A 14,873-nucleotide genomic window follows, 5' to 3' on the forward strand; every position below is an offset into this window, starting at 1 on the left:
CCATATGATCTAGTAATCACACTACTCAGCATTTACCCAAAGAATATGAAAACACTAATCTAAGGGATATTGTATTCCTATGTTTATTGTAGCATTATTTACAATAGCCAAGCTATGGAAGCAGCCCAAGTGTCCATCAACAGATGAATGGATAAAGAAGATGTGATATAGTGAATGATGCTCCTGTATAGCTATATATATACAGGAGCATCATTCACTATAGCCAAGAGGTGGAAGCAACCTGAGTGTCCCATCAATGGATGGATAGACAGAGAGGATGCGATGTATACATCCACTGGATTATCAATCACCCTTAAAAAAGGAGGAAATACTGTCACATGCTACAACATGGATGAACTCTGAGGACGTTAAGTGAAATAAGTCACAAAAAGATAAATATTGTATGAGTCCAAGTTCTATGAGGTAGCTATAATAGTCAAATTCACAGAAACAGAAAGAATGATGGTTACCAGGGATTGAGGGGAGGAGGAATGGGCGTTGTTTAATCTGTAGAGTTTTAGGTTTGCAAGGTGAGAAAGTTCTGGCGATGTTTCACAACAACGTGAATATACTTAACATTACAAATATGTACACTTAAAAACTGGTTAAGATGGTAAAGTTTGTGCTATGCGTTTTTTTTTAACCACAGTAAAACATAAACAAGACAAAATATACATAGAAGCATCACTACAATAAAAAACTGGCTCTTTAATAATGGTAGCTGACTTGTTATAGGCATTTTATCTGTATTAAGATTTAATTTTCCCAACAACCCTATGAAGTGGCACTATTCTTAATACCATTTTACAGATGAGGAGACTGAGGCAGAGAGAGGACAGGTAACTTGCCAAAGATCACACACAAGTGGAGCCAGGCAGTGGGTTCAGAGTCAGTGTTCTTAATGTCTCTGTTTTATTGCCTTTCTGCAGTTTACTGGAGTTCCTCTAGTTAATCATGTAAAAATAATGTTCTTTGTAAGATATTTTCCAGAATGATTAAATTGAATAATTAGCTTAGTTTTGGCTCTCATAGCTACATATCTCATATAGCTACTAGATACTCTTTAATAGTATTACACAAAGTTTGTATCCCTTTCATGACCTATTACCCTCTGCTCAGACTTCTTATAGAAATTCATGAGGCTTACCAGTTAAGATCTAAAATCATATTTGTTACATAGACTCAGGAAAACCTCAGAGTTTACTTGCAGTAATGAATCTTATTTTCTGGGTCTCTGGTTAAGGACTTGTTACATCTTGCAGGGATCCACAGAAAGTAGATTTCTGCACTGCATAAACATTATCCTAAAATTCCAAAACTTGAGCAAAGTTCCATCATTAGGTAAGATAGTATCAGGTTCCCTTTAAAGATGCATACACATACTGACACATATTTAGGATTTCAGCCAACCTGCCTCCTGGACTATAAAATGACAGACCACCTGTTTTTGGAAAGTCATGCTCTTGTTAGGTCACTACAGGATGAGCTTTCACTTCCAGCTGAGTTGGTTCCACTGAATAAACATTTACTGAAGAAAAAGAAAACATTTTAAATATCCTTCCTAACTAATATATCAACATCGTTGGTTCCTTTTAGGTCCACAGATTGGGTTTAATTTCTAGTTTAATAGAATTACCCCTATGTAAACAATTCTTTCTTACTTCTTTACAAGTGAAAGAAAGCAGGGTTTTCCAAAACTGCTCTGTGTGGTTACATCTTCAGTTCCAAACAACAAAGCATGAAGTTCTGCCTTTGGACCAGGTGAGGGCACTCCTGTCGTCTCCCAAATATTTACTTACTCAAGGTGACAAAAAGAAAAAAAGAAAAAAAAAAAAACCCACTTCTATTTAAATCAGTCAAGTTGGATGACAATAGCTAGTTTGCTTTATCAATTTCTATTTTGTTTCATTTTAGGTCACAACACCATATTCACTTATGTTCTCTGGTTTTCAACCCTGGCCACATATGAGAATCACTTAGGATAGTTTTAGAAACTTTGACTCCCACATTCCATCCCCCCAAATTTTGATTGCATTGGTCTGGGGGTGGTGCCACAGAATGGGTATTTTTAAGAAACACCCGAAGTGCTTCGGATTTGTAGGCAGGAGTGAGAACCACTGCAGGGTGTTACTTCATTAGAAACAAGTTAAGGGACCTATGCTGGAGATTGTTTCTCTAATTTAGAAAACTCAGCAGATCAACCTCTGAGTGGGAAATTGGAAAATAGTGCATTTACGTAAGTGAGACAACTACATGCCACCTTGAAATATTCTTCATGACTCATCCTTTCTCGCATTAAGTTTTGGATCTGTTCTCATTAGGTGGTGGATCTTTGGGGAGTAGCTCACTCTTTAAATAAAAGTTTCAATACAGCTTAATTACATTTTTAGCTCACCTTACTGTTAAATAAGGTGATATAAATAGGTACTTTGTTTTTTGTGAATAGTAGTTCTCTGCCAAGGCTTGGAAACCCATTAAAACTTGGTTAAGCATCAGACCCTTGATTTCAGCTTAGGTCATGATCTCACAGTTCATGGGATTGAGCCTCCTGTTGGGCTCTGGGCTGACAACATGGAAACTGCTTGGGATTCTCTCTCTTTCTCTGTCTCTGCCCCTCCCCTGCTTGCATATGTACATGTGTGCATGCTCTCTCTCAAATAAATACACAAACTTAAAAACAACAACAATAACAAAAACCGTGGTTGTTTAGTTAAAATTTATCTTGACTTTGCTCTTGCCTGGCCAGTCTTCCTTTACTTCCATCCTTCTGTAGCCACCATTTGCCCTTTCAGATACTACCCATCCTCCTAGGTCATCTCCTAGGGCCTGTGGCTTAAGTCAGCTGAACTAATTTGCTTTTTGATTTGTTCTCTCACTCCTGAGATTTCCAGGATGCTCTCCTTGTAGTTCATAGGCCCCAAGCTCTTTTCCTGCTCCCTTCCTTTCCCTTCATTGCCCACTGGCTCTGTTGTTCACCTTCCATCCTCGACCCTGAGCTGGGCTCTTCCTGAAGGCCCCTGAAGCTTCTGCTGACCAGGGCAGGCATTTCCCACATTTGGCTCCTCTCCCCACTATGAGCTCTCCAGGTCACTGCTCCTCCTCACTAAGCTAGCAGGCAGATTCTGTGCCCTTGGGCCTTTCGTATTAACTAAGAAAATGTTCACTATGCCAATTATTGCATTACTGTGATCATAGGCAGCAAAGATTAGGTGAGTTGGCCTAAGTCAATCAGGGACCTAAGAGGCAAACCTTTCCAAAGCTATCTGGCAGACTCTCAGTCTGTGTGTATGTTCTTGTGTGTAGGTCAGCACCAAACTGTGGAGAAACCTGTACTGTGCTCTGATTGTGTAACTAGTAAACATAGCTCTGGTAAGATCATGATGTTCAGGCATGGATGCACATAGTGATGATCTCAGGGATTTACAGAGACAGCAGAGCAGCTGGGAAAGAACTATAGAAATAGGAATGGCAAGTAGGATTAGTGGCTTCTAGGCCTAGGTCTGCTCTTGATTGTATGAACTTTGGCATGTCTGGACCTCTTTGGGCTTCTGGGTTTGGGGATCTGGTTACAATACAGCTTCTAATTCAGCAAGCAAGACTTGAGATTCTACATATCCATCATGCTCCTAGATCTTGCCCCTGCTAATTGTCCATGGAGTAGCAAAGTTCTCCATGACCCTGGGATCTCTGTCTTTAAAAATTCCATGATCTTGGTAGGTGACCTCTAACATCTTTAGTTGTATCCCCTTGACCAGTGCTTCCTCCTTCCCTCCTGTCCCCATCAGCCGTTCTGATTCTCATAACAGGAAGTCTTCAGATGTAGGCTTTGTAAGGCTGCCTCTTCCCTATATGCAGCCCCTGCCCCCTTAAAGGCCTGGTCTTCCCACACTGTTGTGTATGGGAATCTTCCTCCCTCAGGGCTCAGACATTCCAGAGCAGATGCTTCTCCCTTCCTCCCTTTGGCTGACCTTGTTTCCCAGCACAGTTTCTATTCTTTGGTGTGTTCCCACAAACACCTGGCTGGGTAACCGGGACAGCCTGCATCCCACCCAACCCAAGAGCATTCATGTACAGCACTGAAGAGTGTCCACTGGATTCAGCAGATCAACCTCTAAGTGGGAAACTGGAAAACAGTACATTAAGCGAGCCAACTACATGCCACCTCAAAATATTCTTCCTGATTCATCCTTTCTCCCATTAAATTTTGGATCCATCCTCATTAGGTGGTGGATCTTTGGGGAGTAGCCCACTCTTTAAATAAAAGTTAATCAGAAGATAATTTCAGAAAGAACTTAATTACATTTTTAGTATAAAGTTTATATTGAGTATTTAATTCAATAAGATATTGTGGGGCCTTAAACTGAAGAATTCAAAATTATGAATACAAAATGCTTGCAGGCCCTCTGTGTGGGCACTGTGCATGGGACAGGGCCAGCATTGTGGAGGCTCAGTATTTTTGAATGAAGGAATTGAATGAAGGAACCTCCCAGTTCTGGAACTTTGGGTACCACAAGGTGGCGGTATGGTATCACACGTGGAAAGCAGATGGTTACACGTGATTTGTTTTGGAGAGACTTTACAGAATGTTTGCACCTATACTTTCAATTGCGTCCTGTACTCTGCAACTGCTTGAGTCTCTGTGTAATTTTTCTTTTGGCAAGACATTCTGATTTGCTTCCCCGAAACTTTCAAGGATTATAGGAACCAGCAATGCCATCAGTGCAAGTTAGGAAACTGTAATAATGACAGTTTGCTCTTTAAACGTTCTTATACACTCCCCCCCTCCACTCTGTCCCCTTTTATAGTACTTTCAAATTGCATTTATTATAAAGCAAAGTGGTTCACATGGCTTTCCCCACAAGTAATTATAATGAGCTTTGGCTTTACTAATGGATTTAACCATATTAGATTTTATTTACACTATCTTCTAGCCACACATTCACCATATCCCCTCCCTGCTCCCTCACCTCCCATGTTTGACAAAATTAAAAAACAAAAAACAAAAAACAAAAAACACTTGTTCCATATAGTTAATGTAGCACAAAGAGGGTGTTCTGGCAAGGAACCTATTCATTTGTCTAACTAAGGCAAATGGCCAAAATGAGACTCTTCCTCCATTTTCCCACCCCCCCAAATAAATTTTGAGTCTTTTATTCTATTAATAGATACCATTTGGATATTAGCAACTTTGCAACTCAAGTTTTAGTTTTCAAGGCAAAGAACCAGCACTTGTGTTTCAGTATGTTTTTAAATCAGTCTTTAGTGATTACAGGTGCAGGTCTTACTAAAACCTTCTAAGAGTTGTCCTCAGAATGTCAGGAGGGTTTTTTTGCTTGTTTAATAAACTTGTTTATATTGTGCACATTTATAGTCATTTTGCAAAAGCTATCAAGTATGGCATTTTACAAAGATATGTTGAAAAATTAATAAAGGAAAAAGCTTCAAAGTTGGACATTTCCCACTGTCACATAGTTGGAAATGTGTCAATAATGAGAATGCTGCTATGTTAGAACACCAATATGCTAAGTAGTGACTTTTAGCTCTCTCCCCACCCATATATGTGGTAAAGACTATGGGAAGTGCCCTCAAAATTACACTTTATTACTGAAACTGTAAAGTTTATGGCTGGCTTATATACTCTATATGAGTGTCACCACATGGGTTCGATGCAGGCCACTTATTGGTACTTAAGTTACAAAACAGTAATTCTTTAATAAATAAAACTGCTGGGAGGTGAAGATTTTACAGTGCCTCTGACTTTAAGAAATATAAGCAGCATGATAGCTAAAGTAGGTGTTCTTTTATGGCATATATAATTTAAAAATCCAATTACCACCAAGAATTACTCTGGAAAGGATTTGCAAAATGTTTCTACTAAGAAACTCTTCTTAAAAGCCTCTCACACGAGAAAGATCAGCCAAGGAAGTAGTTTCCATCCTATTAATTAAAAAAAATTTTTTTTAATCACAAAATATTCCTATTGAGAAAAGTAAAGAGAACAAACATTTTAGCAGGATGCAGAGAACATGTCGCCTCCCGCCCTGCAATGTTTGATGCCCCCCATCATTAGCAGGGGTAGCTGCCCATTTCTTATCTTGATTGACAGGTTAATAAGGGACCTGGGGCTATCTTTTCAGTATGAACACACAACCTTACCAATTACTTTTAAATTATTGCTAATCTGTCAGAAAATAACAAGCATGAGGAATAAAAATATCTGGAAAAGTGAAATGTCTGAAGAAGCATTTACTTCCGGTGCTTTTAAAAGGTTCAGTTCAGAAAACTTGCCAGAATTTACTCAATAGAATTTAGGCACTGAGGTTTTTTTTTTCCTTTTTTTTTTTTTTTTTAAGAAAAACTTGTAGTTTATAATAGTTCATTGGTTCAATTAGGGGCGAAAAAGAAGGGAGTTTTGTAATGCAATTGTCCAGCAAAGGAAAACGCTTTAAATTGGGGGATTATGTGCACAGACCACCTGTAGGGCATTCAGAGCCCTTTTCTATAATGCTTCAACCCATGCCTAGCTGCCTGCAGGCTGGCTAACAATGCCGGGAAAAGCTGTTTAAAAGGCTGAGCGCACTTGTGCCTCTGGTCTTCACTAACTGTTACAAGTCTTCCTCTCCCTCGCTCTCTCTCCTTTTTAAAGTAAAAGTCCCACATCCCTTTAATGGAAGAACTTTAAGGCTCCGCGGTGGCCAATTGGTCTGCACCAAGAGGAGCCGGGCAGCAGGGAAAGAAACTTCAGACTATACAGCACATTTGGAGAGGAGAAAAGATCAAAGTTTTTCAAACTCAAAAGACCAAGTTCCCTACAGATTAACCCTATTCATTTAGCTCCTCTTAAAGGAATGATGTGCTGGGCCACTGGGCAGACAGGTAAAAAGTTCAACAATTGCCAAAGCATTCTTCTGCTAATTCAACAGCCTTCTGCTCAAATAAATTAGCTTAGTCTTGACAGAGGAACAATAGCTTTTTCTCTAGAAAAAGAAGCACATTTGATATACACAAGCCTGGAAGGTTATTAAGATGTTAACCCGTTAGTTTAATCCATTAAAGAACGCCTGCTCCGCTACCAGATAGTCAAGTGACTTACACTGTAAAGTGCGATCGATGGTTTAAAACATTAACGTCTGCACTTCAGCAGTGTGTTCGGTCCCTGAAAACCCAGGTGCTTTCAAAATCAGGCACACCAAGAAATAAATGCGGGGTTTTGAAGCCTTTAGTCATATTATACAAGATAAATAACAAGGCCTGAGTGCAATTATTGCCTTGCAAAAGTTCCACTTACATACACTAAGGTGAGTGTTGTTATCCATGGATCAGAAAAGAGCTCTCATGAAAAACACCATCTTTGGGGAAGGTGCAAAAACTCAATTTTGATTTCAGTTCAACAGTGATATTTACTTTGCTAACAACTTAAGAACTAGAGTTTAACAGGTCATTTTCTCCATGCCTAAGGTCAGAGTACAAAATGAGAAACCAGAAAATGTCCATTTTTTCCAGCGTGTCCTTAGCAAGCACTTTAAAGGTAACAGCTTAGAAGAGGCAGGGGGAGAGGGCGATGTTTAAATCATTTATCAAAAGTCATTTTATTGACAAAATAGAATACTTATATTTGTTCTTACAGGGGTGGCCTCTAAACTTTTTACAAAAAAAATGTACAGACTGTATATCTTTGAATATGTACATATTTTACACATTTTTACAATTTAACAAATAATTATATAAATACATCCTCTAATGTAAGAAACCCGTATTGATTTGGGGTGTATAATTAAGACATTTCTTGTTTGTTTATTTAAGGCATTTGCCTGGTCATTAAGAATACCCAAACCGTGCAATTCCATTAGGTCTCGGTCATCCCTCCTCTAGGATATGTTAGGAGTAAGAATTTACGTAGGAGAGTAGAGGGAGAAAAACAGGTCCCTCAGGTGAAATCTGTAGATCTGGCTTCAAGCTCAGCAAATGGCAACCAGCGAGGGCTACAAACCTTGCGTTTTGAAACGCAGCAGCAGAGTCCACCCTCCGCTGCCAACAGAGATTAACGCCTGGCGAGAGGAGCTCCACGCATATCAATGGAGGAAAGGGGGCTGGGTCTGGGAGCCTTCAATGCCAGGTACTTTGTTCTAAGCGAGTCATTTAAGTCCCAGCTAATGGATACCATTAAGAATTCATTATCATGCTAATAGCAATCAACACGGTGAAGGGGTGGGAACCTCAGCCCGTCGACTGTCCCTTCGCTGCACTAGGTTTCCTCGCCCCCCTCCCCATTCCTTCCGGGTGCCCCCTCCCCTCCGCTCAGACCTGGGACAATGGCATTTGCTTTGGATAAGACACGGAGCTGGCCGTGCCAGATCGCCACGTCAGGCCGGTGCTGACGTCGCTGTAGAGGGATCCCGCCCCACCGCCCGGGACCCCGCCCCCACCGGACCCCACGCCCCCACCACCTCCCGGCACCCCACCCCCCCCTGCGGCCCCAGCGCCTGCGCCCCCCGAAGCACCCTTGCTGGCCCAGCAGCAGCGGGTGCACAGGGCGCGCCATGATTCGAGAGTCTTGCCGGACCAGACCCACACGCCCGAGGTGATGCCCACCACGAGGCACATGAAGTACTTGAGCATGAAGACGGCGTAGTCGGGCCGGCGCGCTTGGTCTGGCTGCAGGTCCCGCAGACACGGGCAGTTGTGCGTGGCCTCCCAGCGCGGGCGGTTGTGCTGCTCATAGAAGAGGCAGGCGACCACGACGGCGGCGGGCACGGTGTAGAGTACGGTGAAGAGACCCAGGCGGATCATGAGCTTCTCCAGTTTGTGCGTCTTGGTGGGGCCGCCCTGCTGCTTGATGACTGAGCGGATGCGGAAGAGCGACACGAAGCCGGCCAGCAGGAACATGGTGCCGATGAAGAGGTAGATGACGAGCGGCGCTAGCACGAAGCCGCGCAGGTTGTCGAGGCTCTGGTTGCCCACGTAGCAGATGCCGGCCACCGGGTCGCCGTCCACGGAGCTGAGCGCCAGGACGGCGATAGACTTGACGCTGGGCACGAGCCACGCGGCCAGGTGGAAGTACTGCGAGTAGCCAGCGATGGCCTCATTGCCCCATTTCATGCCCGCCGCCAGGAACCACGTGAGCGACAGGATCACCCACCAGATGGAGCTGGCCATGCCGAAGAAGTACACGAGCAAGAAGACCACGGTGCACAGCGCCGGGCCCGTGGTCTCGTAGCGCACGTGCTGCTCCACAGCGCCCAGTTCTTCGTACTCGCCGCGCCCGCCAGGGCCACCCGCGCCCGCGCCCGCCGCGCCCGCTCCCGCTGCCGCCGCCGCGCCGCCCGCGCCTCCCGTACCGCCCGCTCCGGGCGCGCCGCCGCTGCACGCCACCTTCTCGTGGCCCGCCACCAGGCGTACCAGGTAGCCGACGGACACGAAGAGGTAGCAGGCCGACAGGAAGATAATGGGCCGCTCAGGATACTTGAAGCGTTCCATGTCGATGAGGAAGGTGGAGACGGTGGCGAAGGTGGACACGAAGCACAGCACAGACCACAGGCCGATCCAGAAGACGGTGAAGGCGCGTTCGTCCTGGCTGAAGAAGGGGTTGTGGCAGGGCAGCGCGCAGTTGGCAATCTGGCCGGTCTTGACGCGGTTGTAGAGGGGGTGCCGCTCGCTGGACACGCTCACCATGGGCGCGCGGCACTGGCAGCCCGGCTCGCAGGGAGCGGAGCCGCCGCCAGGGGGCCGCGCCTTCCCGCCGCCGCCGCCGCCGCCGCGCGTGGGGGGCGCCGCTGCGTCCACGCCGCCACCGCCCCTGCCGCGGGACGGGGGCCTGGCCCCGGGCGGGCGGCCGTGGCCACTGCCGGAGGGCGGCTGCTCACCCGGGGGCGGCGGCGGCAGGCGGCGCGGCGGATTGGGTGCGGCTGTGGTGAGGTCGGTGCGGTTGTAGTCCATGCACAGCGTGTCGGGGTTGCCCTGCTCCGGCAGCCGGTCGCAGCGCATGCGATCGGGCCAGGCGAAGCCGTACTGGCGCATGAGGGGTGCGCAGCCGGCCTTGGCGCGCTCGCAGACCGAGCGGCAAGGAGGCAGGGGCTTCTTGTAGTCCTCCAGGCAGATGGGCGTGTACATGCTGCACAGGAAGAACTTGAGGTCGGGCGAGCACTGGATCTCTACTAGCGGCCAGAACTGGTGCACCTCAAGGCCCGCCTCGTCCTGCGTGTCGTGGTTGAACTGGTTGGGCATGTACGTGTAGTTGTAGCCGATGCCCTTGCACAGCGGCACGGTGATCTCTTGGCAAGCCAGCTCCTTAGCCGAGGCAGCCGCCGCACCGCTCGAGCGCTGCAACAGCGCCAAGGCGGCCAGCAAAGAGGTCACTTCCAACAGGTAACCCCACTCCATGCTGCGCGCCTCGGCCCCGCGCCCTCGCCCTCCAGGCGGAGCGCGGAGGGGCGCCGGGGGATTCGGCGAGGGAGCCGGAGAAGGGGAGAGCGGGTGCCCTGCTGGTCTCCTTGCTGCCTCTCCCGGAAGGCGGGCGGAGTGAGGGGGTGGGGGGTGTCTTGCAGTTAACCTAGTCCCTTCTCGGGACGCGTCCGCACCGCGGGGCCCGAAGCCTGGGCAGCGGCAGTGAGGGTGGCCGCAGGCGTGCACCACAGTCCCCGAGAGTCTGCCCTGATGACTCCGGGTCGGTCGAACTCAGCCCTCTCGCAGCACAGTGGCTAGCCCCCCGCTCATCGTCCCTCTCTCGCTCGCTTTCTCTCCGGCGCGCCCGGCCACTTCTCCACGCGGCTCCGGGGACGGTGCGGTGACTTTGCTGGGCACAGAGGGCGGCGGCACAGCAAGTTTCCTTTCGGGCCTCGGTGCGCAGTCAAGATGGCTGGGCCAGGCCGCTCGCCGCTCAGGGTCAGCCCCTGCAGCCCCCTTTCTGTCCCCAGGGACTCATGCTTGCCCCCAACGCTGCGCTGCTCTGCCGCCGGAGTTCGGGACCCGCCTCCGCAGAGGCCGCCGCCCTCTCTCCCAGGCGTCGGTCCGTCGGTCCACCGCCGGGACTGACAGACTCCACCTCCGGTAAAAGTCCGCTCCGCGCTTCGGCCAGGAATCCGGCGAGGTGTAGGCAGTCCCCTTCTTGCTAGACACACGGAACCAAATCCAGACCAGAAGGCGGAATAGACACCTGAGCGGCGCGGCCCGCGCCCAGCCACCACTGCCTCCGCCGCCGCCTCCTGTTCCTCCACCTCCTCCTCCTCTTCCTCCTCCTCCTCCTCCTCGGCGGGAGCAGCGCCCTTCACCCAACTTCCCGGCTCCGGCCCAGCTCACACCGCCCGGCCGGCTCATGAATATTTATACAGCGCGGACTCGGTCTCCGCCCTCAGCCGGGCGCGCCAATCGCCAGGAGAGGGGGCGGAGTCTACGCGCTCCCAAGTCTCGGCCTTCCTTAAGGCGGCCCGGAGCGTCCCCGCGGCCATGCGAGCCCTCTGCGGATGGAGAGTTTTGGTAACCTTGGGTTTGACCGCAGAGACCGAGGTTTTGCCACGATTGTCTCCACAGCGCTCAGTGCGTTTGAGTTCTTGGTTCCTTTTCCCCGAGTCTGCACTTGGGGACTGGGATGGGGGTTTTCTGCCTGCGCGTGCGTTTTTAGGCTCCTTTCAAACAAGTCACGTCCCTGCCTACTGCTGCTGCCTGATGTGGGTGACCCCGCGCCCCTCTGTGAGCCGGGTCGGTGGGGAACCCACCCCCACTGGAGTGCACGGGACCTTGACTGGGGCCGGGCTGTGCGGGAGAACCGGGAAGGTGTGCTCCTCTTGGGGTTTTTAGAATGATGATGTTTGAGGCTTGGAAGGGTGAGAGGAGTGGGAGACTGCAGTTCATTCTGGATAGTGGGGCTGGACCGAGGGCGCCCCAGAAGGTGTACGGGAGCACAGCCGCCAGCACGCGAGGGGCGGGAGAGGCTCCAGGCACAAGGGCGGGCCCAGGATTCTCCCGCCTCCGCTGATTGGTCAGGGGAGCCTCAGTTTTCTTGCCTGAAAAGTGGGGTAGTAGTACAGATTTCAAAGGGGGTTCCGCTAATTAGGTGGGATAAAATACGTAAAGCATCTGGGACGAAGTTCTTCCTTATGAAGATATAGTTCCCTTCCAGAAAGAAAAAAAAAGAAAAAGGAAAGAAAGGGAGAGGAAGGAACAGAAAGAAAGAGCAAAAGACAGAAAGAAAAAGAAAAAAAAAAGTAAGTAAGTTATAAATAGGACGGACTGGAAACTGCGGCTGGCTTCCCTCTCTTCGCTTCGTACTTTTGGAACATATGTATGTCTATCCAAAGTTCACATTCTTTCCAGAGCCTCCTTTTCTACCGTGGGAGGCGGTGCTGAGCCCTGGCGCCGACGCACAGACACGTATCAGCGATCCGCAAGGAGCAGAGCGGGACCTGAGCTGCTTTTAGCAGCCACTTGGGACACCGCCAATGAGCACTTGCCCCCGCCAGCTCCGCAACTACCTTAAGACAGGGAGGGGAGGCGGAGGCCTGAAGGGCCGGCGGCCTGGCAGGTTCATTTACGCTTGTTAGGACGTCCCAGGGGGTTGTCTTTCTCCTAGAATGGAGTGTTTATTTTTTAATTGATGTGCTGTTTCATTTAGCGCTTGTATGGAACTCATGCTGTGGCTGTAATTACTGTAATCTCGGGAACAAGCATTTCAGTTAGCCAGGAGGGTGGCAAAATACGTTCTCTCTCTCTCTGTCTCCCATTCTCTCCCCCCATTCTCTCTCTCTCCTCTCTCTCTCTTTCTGTTTCAGGATTTTTGCTGTTTGTCAGGTTTCATGGCAGGAATGAGTAGGACTGGAGAACCAAGGTTGTTGAGGGTGTGGGAACAGAGAAGAATTAAGGGTGCATTTGAGGCCAGTTCAGTTTTTTGGGGAGAGGGGGGTATGGTGGTGGTAGTTGTCTGTTTAAAAACAACTCTTGTCATGAAACAAAAATAATTAATTAGCAGCATTTGTATATTGCTTGAGCTAATGGAATCTGCGTCTTCCTCCTGTTTTCTCTAGCTTAGTTCAGCAACCTCATTATGCACCACATTCTAAACAGGCAGAACTACCTCTGCCCCCCGCCCTCACCCACCCTTGGGTTTTGGCAAATTTCTGTATTTTGGCCAAAAATTCTAGGCATATCTATCAGGCTGTATATCTTTTTCTTTTTTCTTTTAATTGAAATCTAGTTAAACCTCCTTATTCTGAAAAACAACACTTCCTTCCCACTTTTGTTTTGGAAAAACTAAACTCCGTAGGAATCAAATTCAAAGGCTTGAGAAATACTGTAGTAGCTAATTCAGCAGAAAATGATTTCTATTCAAAAATGCAAAGACTTGACCTTTACTTGGTCTTTTTTATGGATTCCTTTCCCCTTTCCTCCTATTTGGAATTCCCTTTTATGGTGTGCTGAATGTAGAAAGTCACCTCTTTGGTTAGTACCTTGTTCATCCTGGGCCATTCCCCAGGACAGTCAGCTGCAGAGCAACAACAGGTAATGGCAGGAGCCCTGAGAGCAGTGAGAAGGCAGTCCCCTCTGTGAGGACCCGCCTGGCACGAGGTTGCCCAGACCACGGATGGGGAGGGGCTGGTCTCCAAAAGCAACACAGGTGGTGAAAAGTTCTACTGCTTTTCTTCAGTAGGGAAACTGTCAAATAGCAAAGTTTAGAATTACACTATATAAATTTACTAGAATTAGGTAAAAACAAACTGACATTTGAAAATTGAGGCTGAAAATAGTTGGTTTTGGCTTTTAATCGGCATTTCAACTTTTTTTCTTTTTTCTTTTGAGACAAGATGAAAGCTCTGATGATGTGGAATGTGGAAATTTTTGGTAAGTATATTAAGCTTGCAGGAGAAAATAAGCAGACAAAAGTTCAGAGCTCTCAAAAATCATAGTACAAGCTATTTGGGAGATCTTACTGATTTGTGAGATTGAAACCATTTACGTAAAAATCATTAAAATTTACTTTTAATTGAGAGAATATAAGAGTAGCATTTAAAATTACTACTAAATGGCTACTTAACAATCTTTGAGAGCAGAAGAGACTTATGAAGCTAATTAGTGTATAAAAAGCAATGACAGCTAAAAGACACCAGAATCATTTATCAACATTGCTGGCTAAATAATGATCTTTTTTCCTCTTGTATGTAAAGCAGCTGTTTTTTAAGGGAGGGGAAATAGTTTTAGCAGTGACATAAATAATGTAGGAAACTTTCTAGAGGGATTTCTGAACAGATGTCTTGTTACTGAATAGCCTACAAGCATAATAATATATACAGTTGAGGCAGGAAGCTAACTCAGAGGAGGGAATATTTCATAAAACATTGGATACCAAATTAGATAGGAGACTATCAATATAGTGTATGTCTTGAATTTAGAAACTTTGGGGAAATTATGTTTCAGTGGATTATAGTTTAAAAATCCAACATAAAAATCTTGATGCCAGAGTGGGCCCATGTATCAATGTCAATAAAATGATTCATTCAAGATTAAGTGGAGAACCCTTTAGTAACTAATGAAAATTCTCAGGCATTATATAAAACAACAATTGTTTCTCCTAAAAGCTTATTTTCTTTCAGGGAAACAACCAAGTACTATATTATTAGAGAATATACAACTTGATAGGGTAATATTGGGGTTTCTTGGTGTTTTAAAATCTTTCAAAAAATTATGTTTTGAATCACCCACTACATAGATGGAAGAGAAGGTAGAGGTCAACTGGTCCTCCTTCAGTTGCTATTAGAATTAAAATGGGTGAGATTATTTTTATATTCTTCCATGTTAACATTAACCTCTATTAAAGATCACCCTCTTGTGTTTTCTCTACAACTAGGAAAAGGATCCTGTCAGAAGGAAGTGCTCTGCTGTGTCTG

At 46.8% G+C, this 14,873-nt stretch overlaps 1 protein-coding gene across 1 annotated transcript; it reads right to left on the reverse strand.

The window, feature by feature from the left end:
* Positions 1 to 4,945: 4,945 nt before the first annotated feature.
* On the reverse strand, positions 4,946 to 13,588 carry FZD8 (frizzled class receptor 8). Its single transcript, XM_060658952.3, has one exon. The coding sequence runs from the start codon at positions 10,378 to 10,380 to the stop codon at positions 8,299 to 8,301; it is 2,082 nt and encodes a 693-aa protein (XP_060514935.1). The 5' UTR covers positions 10,381 to 13,588; the 3' UTR covers positions 4,946 to 8,298.
* Between the last annotated feature and the right edge of the window lie 1,285 nt (positions 13,589 to 14,873).

Source organism: Panthera onca, chromosome B4 (genome assembly GCF_046562875.1).
Source record: "Panthera onca isolate mPanOnc1 chromosome B4, mPanOnc1 haplotype 2, whole genome shotgun sequence".
NCBI lineage: Eukaryota > Metazoa > Chordata > Mammalia > Carnivora > Felidae > Panthera > Panthera onca.

What these genes read in the sequence shown, in the direction of transcription:
- FZD8 (XM_060658952.3), bottom strand. Translation starts at nt 10,380, where the DNA reads ATGGAGTGGGGTTACCTGTTGGAAGTGACCTCTTTGCTGGCCGCCTTG.